The sequence below is a fragment of the Hibiscus syriacus genome, unplaced genomic scaffold (genome assembly GCF_006381635.1).
Source record: "Hibiscus syriacus cultivar Baekdansim isolate YM2019G1 unplaced genomic scaffold, ASM638163v2 tig00111398_pilon, whole genome shotgun sequence".
NCBI lineage: Eukaryota > Viridiplantae > Streptophyta > Magnoliopsida > Malvales > Malvaceae > Hibiscus > Hibiscus syriacus.
In genome coordinates, this window is record NW_024063081.1 from 891079 (window position 1) to 903225 (window position 12147).

At 34.2% G+C, this 12147-nt stretch overlaps 1 protein-coding gene and 1 pseudogene across 1 annotated transcript; both read right to left on the bottom strand.

Annotated features, from left to right (window-relative positions):
- Window positions 1-439: 439 nt before the first annotated feature.
- Window positions 440-3355, bottom strand: LOC120161349 (translocase of chloroplast 33, chloroplastic-like). The gene is made up of 8 exons (XM_039171621.1): window positions 3168-3355; window positions 2899-2997; window positions 2698-2805; window positions 2468-2592; window positions 2033-2297; window positions 950-1018; window positions 698-859; window positions 440-604 (listed from the first exon to the last, which is right to left on the bottom strand). The coding sequence occupies exons 2-8, from the start codon at window positions 2995-2997 to the stop codon at window positions 536-538; spliced, it is 897 nt and encodes a 298-aa protein (XP_039027552.1). The 5' UTR covers window positions 3168-3355; the 3' UTR covers window positions 440-535.
- Window positions 3356-5571: 2216 nt separating this feature from the next.
- On the bottom strand, window positions 5572-6550 carry LOC120161011 (annotated as a pseudogene).
- Between the last annotated feature and the right edge of the window lie 5597 nt (window positions 6551-12147).

A 12147-nucleotide genomic window follows, 5' to 3' on the forward strand; every position in this document is an offset into this window, starting at 1 on the left:
TTCTTTGAACCTATCAAGTGGGTGCTTAAAGGGAGCATTGTTCTCCCTAGAATTCTTGAGTTGGAACAACCAGAGTGTATATGCATGGTTCATGATTAAAAAAGATTCTAAAAAATTATTTCCTTGTAATCAACTTAGATTATTTAAAATAAAATAAAATAGAATAAAGTTATAATATTATATTAGTTAAACATTTATCACCCACTCAACGATGCAAACAAATCAGGCGTGTTTGGTTATTTTCCGTATTACCTGTGATACACTCGTTTGATTTTTGTTTGTGTGAACCATTTTTTGTTTCAGATATGCACCCAATGTGAAAATGAAAATGTGTAGGCAGATGAACTTTCTTATCGTACATGGACCATGAAAGTAAAGTATTTTGTTATTTAGCTAAATTAATTAATTCATTGAAGGAATATTCATCCATAAATTTTATTATAACTAATTGAGTTTTCTTACCGTACAAACTAATCTTCACTAATTGAGTTTCATTATAACTCGATAGAAACTTGGCGTTGCCCAGATATCCCATTCATAAAGGTCCATTGCCGGATGCAATATCCCTTTTTATTGCTCCTTGAATCCATTTGATAATAAACCACTAGACCAAAAAAGGAAACTCATGCGTTACGAAATATTTATTTATGTTTCGAGCTAAGCCCAAAGAGAAATCTATGAGCTGCAGAAACTTTACCTGAACCCCAAGAAAAACAGGAATCCACAATTTTCCTTTATCATTTGCGTCAGACCCATCAACCAACTTCTTGCTAACTACAATTGCTAGACTCTTGTTTGTTGCAACACCTGTGATGGCTTTTACTAAATTTGGAATCCAAGCTTCACCGTTAGGAAGAATCTGCATTGAAACAATATAAGTGATCAAGGCACTTGTGAATATGAAGGGCAATCAATTGAGACAAGAAGACGGAAAAAGAAAAGATCAAACCTTTTCGTCTCTGTCATTTTTATTGCATCTCCCAGTGTTTTCAACCAGAACAACGGGAATGGCAGAATCCTACAACCATCAAAACCATAGAAATATCTGACAGCATAGACGCAACACTCTAAGCATATCATCAGAAAAGAAATAGTAAATAATTAAAATAAATTTACAATCTAAAATATTCTTCTCAGATAACGCAGTCTGGTTATAAATTGGTTTTCCCCTTTTCTTGAAGCTTTCCCTAATGTTTGAAGAACGAATTTCCCTATGCAGCATTTCCTAGTTTAAAATGAAATATTGTAGTACGGAGTACCCTCGTTTTAAGTGTGACTTTCAGGTTACATTAACATCTATATGATTATAGCCCACCAACCAGAAACGAACTATTCCAAAGTCCAAACTGCTGCAATGGGAGTAAATTGTCATTAAAGGCTGGTATTGAAACCACTCACACGTATTACTCTTTGTATCCTAACTAACAAGTACCATTTCCCCTATTTGAGGAACCAATGACAACCTGACTTTCAGAACTTATAACTGACAAACAACAAGGAGCATGCATGGCCATCACGGTAGCAACAATGTTAACATGACAGATAAATTTATCTCTTCATGAGAAGAAGATTAGGGAGCTGCATGAGAAAGAAGATTAGGACAGCTTGAGCTAAAGAAGTGGAGAAGGTTAGTGGTAACTGGTAAGTAATTTATTTCTAAAGGAAATGTCAACAATCAGAAACTGAACAAACTGCTAGGTTCAGAGTTCAAAAGAGCTTAATCGCTTCTATCTCAATGAGAAATTTTGGTCGTTTGTGGATTACAATATCCGTAGTAGATCAAAGACAAGTTCTAGGAGCAGATAACCAGCTCAGAGCTCCTCTAATCTCTCTAAACTACCAAAAACCAATGTTCCTCCAGTGTGTGGAATCATCCAAATCTCTACTTTAACAAATTAGAAGAGAAAAACATTTTAGTCAGTACTTTATGCAATTTTTATGACAACAAATAAGCTTATCTCTTCACGTTAACCTGTTCAACATCATTGTTCAGACAATCGGACATGTCTCCTACATAAATAAACTTACATACCTCAAGATCCTTTTTCCTAATCCGAGCTCCAATACGAATTGCCTTTAGCACACCTTCTGATCTTTTAGAGGAGAAAAATTCATAATTCAATCCATCTGGTGGACAAAGCTGTGCATGAGTGAGCACAAGCAAACTTTTGCGCCAAATTTCTTTGCCAAAACTGTTGGTGATAGCCCTAATGATCTGCTTATCCAAGTCGTTCACTCTATATGCATCCAGTCGGTCAACATAAAGCAAAACATCTATGGTCTTATTCAAAAGAAACCTGCATGATATTTACAAGATTTTTCTCTAAACCAAAATGAGCCATACCATGTAGTAGGAGTAAATCTAACAAGAAAATATCACTAGCATTTAACGGGAAATACTGAATTAGTTTAATTCATCAACTAACAAATAAGAAGATAACTATGAATGCTCAATTATAGTACTGACCCTTTGATCAACTCAAGAGCTTGATGATTGACATATCCAGCCTCCACGAGTCCAGGTGTATCAATCACATTCAATGTAAACCCTGCCCAGGAGCGTGAAACCATCACGGGTCTCAACCCCTCTGCCTGCAAAACAACCAAAACAAAATGACGACTGAAACTTAAGAAATCTAAAACAACACATAAGAATCCACACATGAACCCAAATGAAAAAAAAAAGACAATACTTACCTGGAAAGCAGTGACTCGAACAACCTGCTCTCCTATAAGAGAATTGATAGTGGAAGACTTTCCTACACCGCCTTTACCCATAACAAGGATGGTCAAAGCGTTGACATTCTACAATTTTTCGCAACAACAAAAACAATCATTAGTAAATATGTTATTAAGTCAACGTAAAATGAAAGGGATAAAAAAGGGTCCATGAAAAACCTCTTGTTTCAATTCTCCCAACAACTTGAACAATTTTGATTGTGTAGCAGCGGGGAATTGTTGAAGGCCGAGCCATTCACGAGGCAAAGGGGTACCCATCTGTACAAAATTCACAACAACAACAAAAAAGACCTGAAGAAATAAACCCTAAAGATGGATAACATGCTAAAATACTAGACCCATATCCGAATGCAGCTAAAAGAGAGAGATATGGGTCGGTTTTCTTTTGAATGATAATGGAAGAATTGGAGGAAAAATCTGGGTTTTACCTGCCTATACCGAAAGGAGATTCTGGAAAAAGAAAAAGGAAGACTTGGCGGAGGGTAGTGTGGAGGCGGTTGGTGGAGAAGAAGAAGAAGAAGAAAGGTCGGAGAAGGTTATCTTATCAGGGCACTGTTCGTTTTTTCCGCCCAGCAGCATCAGTGAAATGCTTCTTTCGCGGATCAGTATGGGCGCCCACTTAATCTGCTATTTGCTTATTTGTGAATTTCAATATTCTTTTAATTTGAAAAATCAGATATTTCAATTTTATTGTTTGAATAATTAAAAATTGAAATTAGATGAACTCATTTAACGATATAATAATTAAAAAAATTGTTATTTTTTCTAGATATCTCGAGTTTTATAATATATAGAATGTATCTATATTTATTATTTATTAATTAAAAGTATTTCAAATAAATATTATCTTATAATTATCTCGTACTGATAAAAAATTAAAATTAGAATAATTTATTTTGAATTTATAAAAGGCACTTAATATTGTTAAAATTTTGTTGATCAAACTAATTTCAATTCAAATCATATAATGAATATTTAATTAGTTAAATTAGATTACTCTATAAAATAGGCTAAAATATACAAATGCTCTTCGACTATAGGATATTATTTTATTAAGTCTCTCGATTATTACAAGTTATAAAATAATCTTCAGACTATAGAGTGTTACTTTGTTGAGTCTCTCGACTATTAAAAGTTACAAAATGATCACCCGACTATTTATATGTTCCAAAGTCATTTTTTGTTATAAAATTGACAGCCTTCTAAGCTAGACACTAACATGATAATTGAGATATGATAGTCGTTTGAGATTCTGGAATCAGATTTTATTATATCACAATTAACAGATTAACGTTCAGCTCAATCTGCGTTAATTTTTTAACAAAAAAGGATGAGTTTGAAACATATAAATAGTTGAGTGACCATTTTGTAATTTTTAATAGACGAGAGACTCAACAAAGCAACACTATATAGTTGGAAGACCATTTTATAATTTCAAATGATTGGAGGACTCAATAAAGCATCACCTTATAGTCGAGGGATAATTTGTGTATTTCACCCTATAAAATATGCAAGTATCAAAATAAAATATTTTATCATATAAAAGATAAAAGAGATTAATAAATTTGAGGGTTTGTATAATTAGGGTTCTCCTTTGAAATACTAGTGATTCTAAATTTTATAGTAAAATTTTCATGATTTTTAGTGCTTTGAAGTAGAGAGCCCAATCCATTGAGTTTAGGGTTATGTCAATTATTTTTTTTTTGATATTATGTGTTTCCCATGTTTACTTCAATGAACTTCGTGTTTAATTCTATATTAGGTTAAATCTTAACCGGAGAAACATCAGTTAAGAAGGAAATAAACTTAGCTCGGATTAGTGATTCGAGACATTATGTAACTTCGGAGTATTGAGCGAGTGTAGTTTGTCTCTAGGTAGGCTTAAATATTTTGTGACATAATTATGAGTATGTTATGGTAAATTACATGTGACTATTTTCTGTATTTTGGGCAAGAATGATTTAAGCTAAGCTATGCTTCGAGGAGCTATGAGCTCACTTTTGGTATTTGGTAAATTGAGGTAAAATTTAAGTATGATGAGTTAGGTTAAGCAAGTGTTTGGATAATAAATTAAGTATGGGTAGTGGGTACAATTGAAATGTTATAGAGTCTATAGAGTTTGCATCGGGATTTGATTACAATCCATTTACGAAGAGGATGAAAGTTTGTGAATGTTTTATGAAGAGGAGGATGACCATTATCAGTTAATTGACAAAAAGTAGATGGTTCACATATCTATAACCACTTATACTCCGATGAACTAAACTAATGAATATATATATCTATGCTACTTTGCAATGCAATACTTATATGATATGATCATGAACATCTTGTATTATACCATGCAAGTTAAATCTAGATGTGATAGTTATTTGTCATTATAAGCATTAAATTCATACATATTATGTGTTATTGTCATCCTTATTTTGCACTTTAGTTAACTACTTCACTAAACTATACGATTTCATCTTTGTTTTTATCACTTTAGGTACTCAATTTTCGTAATATTTTTATGATCGTGTTTAAGGATTACAAGTTTCTATCCTACATTTTGTACTGGTCTCTGCTCTAATTTCCTAATGGTGGCATATGCATATAGTTGGTTATTTTGTGAAGTGACTTAAGTTCATGATGTGTTTTGTTAAGCGGCATGTAACACCTTAATCTTATAATTATTGTATAAATTACCGTAGACCATCACCCCATACATCATACATAATTACTTCTTGTCGCTTTGATTTACCAACGCGTTTGATACTAATGAAGTAATTTAGGTGGTCCAATCATTTGTTCTTGAAGTTCTTTATTCAAATCCAAATAAATACAATATTTTTAATTACAAATATCTACACTCATCTTCAATTATTATTACTTATAAAACGATAGGTTTGATCCATTTTTTTTATTTGAAAATCGAATAATTATTCATACGAAGTTACTCATGGAGAAGCAGGATTTGATGATTTTGCTTTAGCTAGCATCCTGGATCTCAAAATCTAAGGGCCTCATTTAGCTTAGCTTTTCTTGGGGGCAAGCTTATTTTTTATTTTGTCGACTTCTTTGGTGCCGATTTGGAAGGCCTTGGTCAAGACATTGTCCGGCACCGGTGGTGTTGAAGTAAACAATGTAGCGGCAATCGACTGAGTCCCGGGCGGCTGACTGTTGAACCCTGCAATTACAGAAGCCGGCTTCTCACCGTTGTTCTTCTGCCTTGGGGAAGGCAAAAACGTCGCCTTTCTTGACGGATTTGGAGATCAACTTGTTTGATGTAGTGATGAACCCTACATCCAATTCACCATCAAGGACAAAGATGATCTCAGTGGCGCGTGGGTGAGTGTGTGGTGGGTTAAGGCCGCCAGGTTGATAGTTGACGCGGGCAAGTGACACTCCAAGTGTGTTAAGCCCTGGAATTTTCTCAACATTGGCTCCGGTTACCACTGATCCCACCGAGTTGTTGATAACTCCAGGATTGGCTAACCCGCTAAAGAAGAAATCAGCTTCCGTAACGTTTGCTTCGTCTTTGCATGTAAAACCATTCACCTTTACCCCTACAGGTTTATGTATGTAATTTAAAGAAAGAAAATGAAAAGAAAACAACACTTATCTATACACAGTTTTTGTACGTGAACGTACCTGCAGCTTTGTTAGCTACGCAGATATCCTGGAGAAGATCGGGATCAGATGCAACCATGCCAAAGAGGGAAAGAAAGACGAAGAGATATGCAGAAACCATGGCAGCCATGAAGATAATTACAAGAAGAAAGTAGACAATTTGATAGATAAGAGAAAAAGCAGAGAAATGTTTTTTGTTTCAATTTGTTGAAAGAGAAAGGAGCTATCTACTTTATATATGGAAAACAAAACGTGTACATATAATAGATGTGAGGATAAAGTCTGGAAAATAAGGTGCTTCAACTTGGAAGCAAAGCAATTAGTAATTGCAGACAAAACTTCACCATCTTTGACCCCAGATTGCAATCTTTCTCTATGAAAATGATAAAACAAGACAGATTGAACTGTTAATAAAACATATATTCATTGACAACCAGAACAGAAGGAAGAACACGATAAGTGTCACACCGGTACCTACTACAAGCATAAACCTTATATTCTTAGCAAAAAAAAAAAAAGTTGGTGTACGTAGTAGCAGTTGTTGCAGTGGTTGAATTGTCCTATCGGCCTTAGCTTACCTTACATGCCCTTACAAGATCATTAGCGGTTAGCTCATGCATGCTTAATTTTTGTTCTAGCAACTGTAACCTTTGGATAACGTATTTAGTTGAATCTTAACTTTAATGAAAAGTGAATTCCATCTTCGAAAGACTTCCGACACCACAATGAATTAGAAACTGATATTGACGGACATTGGTCAATGTTTCACATATTCAGCTGAAGTGGTTTTACTTTATAATTACCAGCATGAAGTGGTTTGTAAGGTAAATCTACAGTTACCACGTGTCTTTCCTGCAACAAACGTGCTATATATAAAATCCTAAGTATGCTACCAGAAATAGGGGTGATTAATGAGTTGAGTATCTCGTAAGTAGTTCGAACTTGATTCAATTAAAATTCGCTCAAAACTCGATTCGGGTTGACTCGACTTGAGATGTTAATGAGTTGAGTCGAACAAAGTCCAACTTGACTCGATAAGTTTGCGAATAGTTCGTTAACATTTTTAATAATTTTTTAGTAATTATCATAAAAAATTATGGGTAATCTATGTCAAATACCACTCATCTTTATGCTCGGGATCGAAAATGCCACTGACGTTTCAATTTTGCCAATTTTAGCACGGAAGTTTATGTTTCACTTCAATTTTACCACTCCGTCGTTAATCCGTTAACGACACGATGACATGGCGTTCCAATGCCGTGACGGAGATGACATGGCCGGTTTATTAAAACGACGTAGTTTTGCCAATGACTATTTGTATTCCTAAAACAGTGTAGTTTTATAGTTTTGTGTTTTATTATTCCTAAAACAGTGAATGGCTTAAGGATTCTGCCATGTAAACTGGAATCACCATCTGAAAGAGATACTAATGCCCAGTAACCTTCCCTATAAAGAAAACTCAAGAAGATTTGCCAAATCCCAACAGGTTTTCTCACCAATGATTCACCCATATCCCTTGCAAGTATTTGAAGAACTCTATCAGCATAAAACTCACCCAAATCATTTTTTCGATATTTTCTAGATTTTCTCAAGGATTCACAAATGATGATCGGATTCAATAAGTGACCCTCTAATTTCTCACACTCATCATACCTCCTCAGCACTCTAACATGTACTTTCGTTACTCCATCCAAATACTGATCCAATGAGGAGTTATTCCTATAGTTATCACCATCAGCTCTCAATTGTTGATTACTCGAACAGTTTTCGAAATCAACAAACTCAAGCTCACAACACTTACATTCTAATGGCTTCCCATTGGCATCTAATATCTCAAGACTTAATTGCGCTTTCCTTCTACCATATGCATCGACATGAAAAATGTTCGACGAAAAACAATATTAGGATAAATCAAACCAAAAGGAACAACAACAGAACCTAAAACAATAGAATCCGAAGAAAAAAATCCCCACCCTAAACTCCTAATCCCACTCTCCAAAAAACCAAACCCCAGGCGTAGTCATGAACGAGCTGGCGCAAGGAGGTGGCGATATTCAAAGCCCGAGAAGGGCACAAAGGGAAGGAAGCTTCGTCAATTGTGGTGGGGATAGAAGTGAGGAAATCAATGAGGGAGTTGAAGGTGGAATCCGGGCGGTTGAATGAGAGAGAAAGGGAAGGAAACGGGAGTGTAACACCCTCAACCCGTACCCAACCCGGATACGAGTCTGAGGTGTCACATTGACTTTTCAAACTTTGACTATTGACGAAAAATCAAGGAAATTTAAAACTTTCATTAAAATAACATTGTTACTTTACACAAGTTAACCAAAACAAGACAAAACTGATCAGAGCATTTGTAACAGACACTTTTCTTACATGCCAACCATATACACGACAAAAGACATACTTTATCCGTTACTTCTGATCTGATCTTCTAGCAGTGATGCTGTTCTTGCAACCCTATTTCCACTCTTCCTGATTCTTAGTACCTACGTGTAAATCACTTACACGCTAAGTCATAGACTTAATGAGATATATAAATATAACAATAATGCATTCAGTATGAATATGAACATGCAATCTATCCATTCAATCTTTTCGTATACAATTCAAAGTAAACAATAATAATATGATAACATATAACTATAACAATGTAATTACCTTTGATAACCTTTTATAAGCCCATTTACATTTTTGAGAACGCAAGGTATTCGAGTACATTGAGGTTATGCACTATGCTATCACCACATCTTGTATGGGTCCCACTAAGGGCTATGAAATTTGTCCCGAAGGACCTATGACTGTATTTGTCCCGAATGACCACTCCTTAAGAACCATATACATATTCCAGTGGATCAGATCTGTCTCAAAAGACACTGTAAATGTTCCAAAGGATACATATATGTCCCGAAGGACCACATAGAACCCTCGACTCTTGGCATGCCAACTATACCTATAGCTCTCATATCGTATACCATGGGCATTATTCTTATGTTTCATGTGTTCACGTGTTCATGTCATTTCTCTTGTGATCACATAGCTCATATCACTTATCATATCACATGTGCATTTGGGTCTTTTCACATATATAATTTATCAAATCATATGAACATATATACTTTATGCATTTATCACATTAATTATCATGTATGCATGTTCATAACTATTGTGCTATGAAAATAAACATAGGAATTAGACTTATCACAAGTCTTATTCCCTTGTACCATACTTCTAATATGTACTCACCTTAGCCTTGCTTGACTCGATTCTAATCTTTCAATTGTTCCGGAACGAGATCACGTTCTAAATCTACATATTAATACATTGATACATATCAGTATACTAATTGATATATTCTAAACTATCATTCCTTAGGCTAATAAGAAAGCTATTTTTATCTTTTAATGAAGGCATGCATCGATGCACTACACCATACATCGATGCATCCCTTGACAGGTGCATCGATGCACTATTCATACATCGGTGCATAAATCCTATTCGATGTTTGTATTTTAAGCAGGTGCATCGATGCACTCCTTATGCATCGATGCACTGATTGCATTCGATGTTTATTTATTTGAGAGTGCATCGATGCACATTGAAGATGCATCGATGCACACAACCCATAATTTACATTTTAAGCATGAATTCACTCTCTTTCAGCTTAATTCTTCATCTTTCACCTCCTTTAATATTCCTAACTTTCATATACATACTTAAACTCACTTCTACTCCATAATCACTTTTTTAAACTCAAAATTCTATCTTCCATATGAAATCCAAGAATCATACTAAATTTTCTACTTGTTCTAAATTCAATTCCATCACTTCATATCCCTTAATTAAGTGGATGACAAGTCAAATTTGTCTTCCAATATGAGTAATGAACTCTATTCCAAGATTTCATTCAAGAACTCACAATCTTTAATCTCTCATATATCTTTCATCTTGTTGTTTAAGAACAAATTAAACTTTCCTTAAGCTTAATTATCATCTAGTGATCATAACCCAACCTTTAAATAAACAAATAATCAAGAAATCACAAACTTACCTTTGAGCTTGGAGATACGGGAGGAAGAAGAAGAAGAAGAGAGTTTCCTAGATAACTCTTTCTTTCCCCCACGTGATTCATTCTTATAAAAGGTGAAAAATATCTTTCTTATCAAATGACCAATTTGCCCTTTAATTCATTCAATAATTACCAAACAACCTTCAACTATATTCCAATAAGTCATTAAACTATTTTACTTTTATCACCAAATTTCAAAAATTCTCATTTTAGTCACTGACCCGGATTTCGGGATGTTACAAATCTCCCCTCCTTTAAAGAAAATTTGTCCTCGAATTTTCACTGAACATATTAACAAGAATATATCTTTTAATGTTCTCGTGCTATTGTCTCCACTTTATTCCTTACACAATTGCAACTAATGATTTGCCTTCAATTTCCAAGTAACTCAATCCATTTCGATCTTTTCTCTTATTTGGTTATACACCTACTTTTGACCGTTGAAAATCAATTTCCAACCAATGACTTACTTTTGCCTCCATTCTCATCACTTCATATCATAAATCAATCTATTTCTTCATTAATCTCTAATTACTTTATAACAATAACTCAAACTCTTATTCCATCATCATTTGACCAAAGCACAACCTTAACTCTCTTTCAAATTTGATTCAACATACATTTTACAGAATCAAACAATCTTTTCATAACACCGTCTACCATTTTCTTACTTTCATATCCACTTATAATTCACACTTTACACCCTTTTCATTTAATTTCTCTATCTATTACTCCTTTATACATCACTATTATACCACTTTATTATTTAACTCATTTTCTTCCAATAAAACATACCCCACCATCAAACCATTCATATATTATACATTCTTCCCAATCAAAAATAATTCGTCCTCCATTTCCTTAACTTATCAAACCTTCATTCTCACTTATCCATAATACAATTTCCTTGGTTTGTATTCAAACATTCTATTTACCTTTGTCTTATAAACTGATTACCGATGCACATATTTTCCAATTTTCCCAAAATAATAGTATCCATCACTTATTCTTTTAATATTCCCCTAATAACACCCATTCCTTCTACCTTATCTTGTCACTGAAGTAAATAAACTACTTTATTTCAGAACGATAAAGATCCTCTAATTCTACAATTTCCAATCTTACGATAAAGATCTTCTAATTCTACAATTTCCAATCTTACTTCAAATCATTTGAATAATAATTCCATCAATTTAACAGGGAATTCAATTCTCTAAATTCTAATGGAACATTCTCAACATATATTATTTATCCCAACACTGTACCCTAATAAATTTGTCACTTCCACATCACTATAAATAACTTCTAATTGAATTCTCCATTCTCACATCAATTCACTACTAATATATAAATATGCAAGTCCAGATCAATCAATATCATAACATATCTATTACATAATAAAAAGTACATGTTATAATCTCTGGATCATCAAAATCTTCATTAGTATTCATATTATACACTCGAGCATTGGAGCGTATTTTCTGTTGAGTAGAGGATTCAGGTTGACTTCTACCTCTTCCTCTACCTCTTCCTCTACCTCTTCTCCTTTGAGATATCGAAGCAGATCGCTCCGACTGTACTGGTTCTCTTGTCCCCAATGGACAATCTCTCATGAAATGTCCCACTTAACCACATCAGAAACAAGCTCTAGTAATTACCCTACACGTTCCGCTATGGCTTCTTCCACAAATTTCACATTGTCTAATTTGACTCTGTTGTGCTCGTCC